The sequence below is a fragment of the Myotis brandtii genome, unplaced genomic scaffold (assembly GCF_000412655.1).
Source record: "Myotis brandtii unplaced genomic scaffold, ASM41265v1 scaffold1408, whole genome shotgun sequence".
Lineage (NCBI taxonomy): Eukaryota > Metazoa > Chordata > Mammalia > Chiroptera > Vespertilionidae > Myotis > Myotis brandtii.
Window position 1 is genome coordinate 758,084 of NW_005355029.1, and position 1,289 is coordinate 759,372.

General features: G+C 66.5%; 1 protein-coding gene across 1 annotated transcript in view; it reads right to left on the reverse strand.

Annotated features, from left to right (window-relative positions):
- INTS1 (integrator complex subunit 1) overlaps positions 1–1,289 on the reverse strand; it is a gene marked incomplete at both ends in the record, with an annotated part of 23,916 nt that overhangs the window by 3,867 nt on the left and 18,760 nt on the right. The window contains 2 exons of the mRNA XM_014535274.1: positions 103–256; positions 1,260–1,287. Coding sequence (XP_014390760.1) covers positions 103–256; positions 1,260–1,287 — 182 coding nt within the window. The remainder of the gene's footprint in view (positions 1–102; positions 257–1,259; positions 1,288–1,289) is intronic.

Sequence of the window (1,289 nt, forward strand, 5' to 3'; positions counted from 1 at the left end):
CCCTGCCCTCCCGCCGAGGCCCAGCTGCTGGGCTCTAGCGCCTGGCCAGGCTGTGCATGTGCCCGCATCAGCTGTCAGCCCAGACCTGCTCTCAAACGGCATCGGGAGTGGGGAGGCCGTACCTGAGCAGCAGGAGGGGGTGAGCCACCGCCAGCTTCCGACAGGCCATGTTGGCGTCAGCCACGCGGCTCTCGGACGCCCGGGAGTCGCTGGTGTCGGCGAGGAGGGTGATGAAGCGGTGTGTGAGCACATCCAGCTGGGAGGAAGGGGTCAGAGGCTGGGCTGCTGCCTGCACTCCTCACTGCCCGCCCAGAGCCTGTGCCCCTGAAGGAGCTGCAACAGGGCACCACGGGGCGTGCGGGGTCCGGGGGCCAAGGTCCCCGTCCTCCAGGACCGGGCAGGCCAGCAGTGACCAGGGAAGCCTTCCTTCCCCCAGCGTCCCTGCAGGTCGGCAAGCCCCAGCCAAGGTTTCTAGACAAGCGCGCGCGCGCGCGCGCACACACACACACACACACACACACACACACACACAGTCAACCCCTTTCCACAGAACAAAAGCTCTCACTTCTGCCGAAACGACCTGGCGAGCGGGGAAGCCTAGGCTGTGCGTGGAGCCTGAGAGACGTGCACAGGACGGGAGGAGAGTGGTCAGAAGACAGCCAGGCCCGTGCGGAGGCCCCGCCCCCAGGAGGAGTGGAGGCAGGTGCCCCTCAGGGCCCACCAGAGGCAACAACAAGCAGGTGGACCTGGCCCATGGCAGAAGCCACGCAACCACGAAGAAACGTACCACCCATGCAGCTGTGGCCTGCGTGGGTCTCAAAGGAACTACATGAGTGACAGGAGCCGCCCAGAGGGCGCACTGAGTCTGTCCACAGAAAGCGTAGCTGACGCGCGGGGAGAGCGGAGGTGACGGGGAGGGGCAGAGGGCGCCCGGGAGACGGCACGCTTGCTGGCTGTGTGCCGTCTCAGGGCACACGTCAAACCTCACCACCCGCGCCACACGCCCTGGGCCGGGGTCCCTCACTGAGGAAGGACGGGGACGCAGGAAGACACGGGTCTCTGCTCCACACCGAGGACTTCTAAGGAGAAAAGCCACACCCGAGCGCCTCCACACGGTCGCAGGCACAGGCTGCCCAGACACGACCCCGCCTCGCACCGGATTCCTGCTTCGTTCTCAAATCTGAGGAAACGTGTCCCTGTGTCCTGTTGGCGTGCCCACCTCAGAAGCAGCAGACGCAGCGAGCAGGGCGTCGGCTCACCTTGCAGATGCTGCTGGCGGTGGCGCCCAC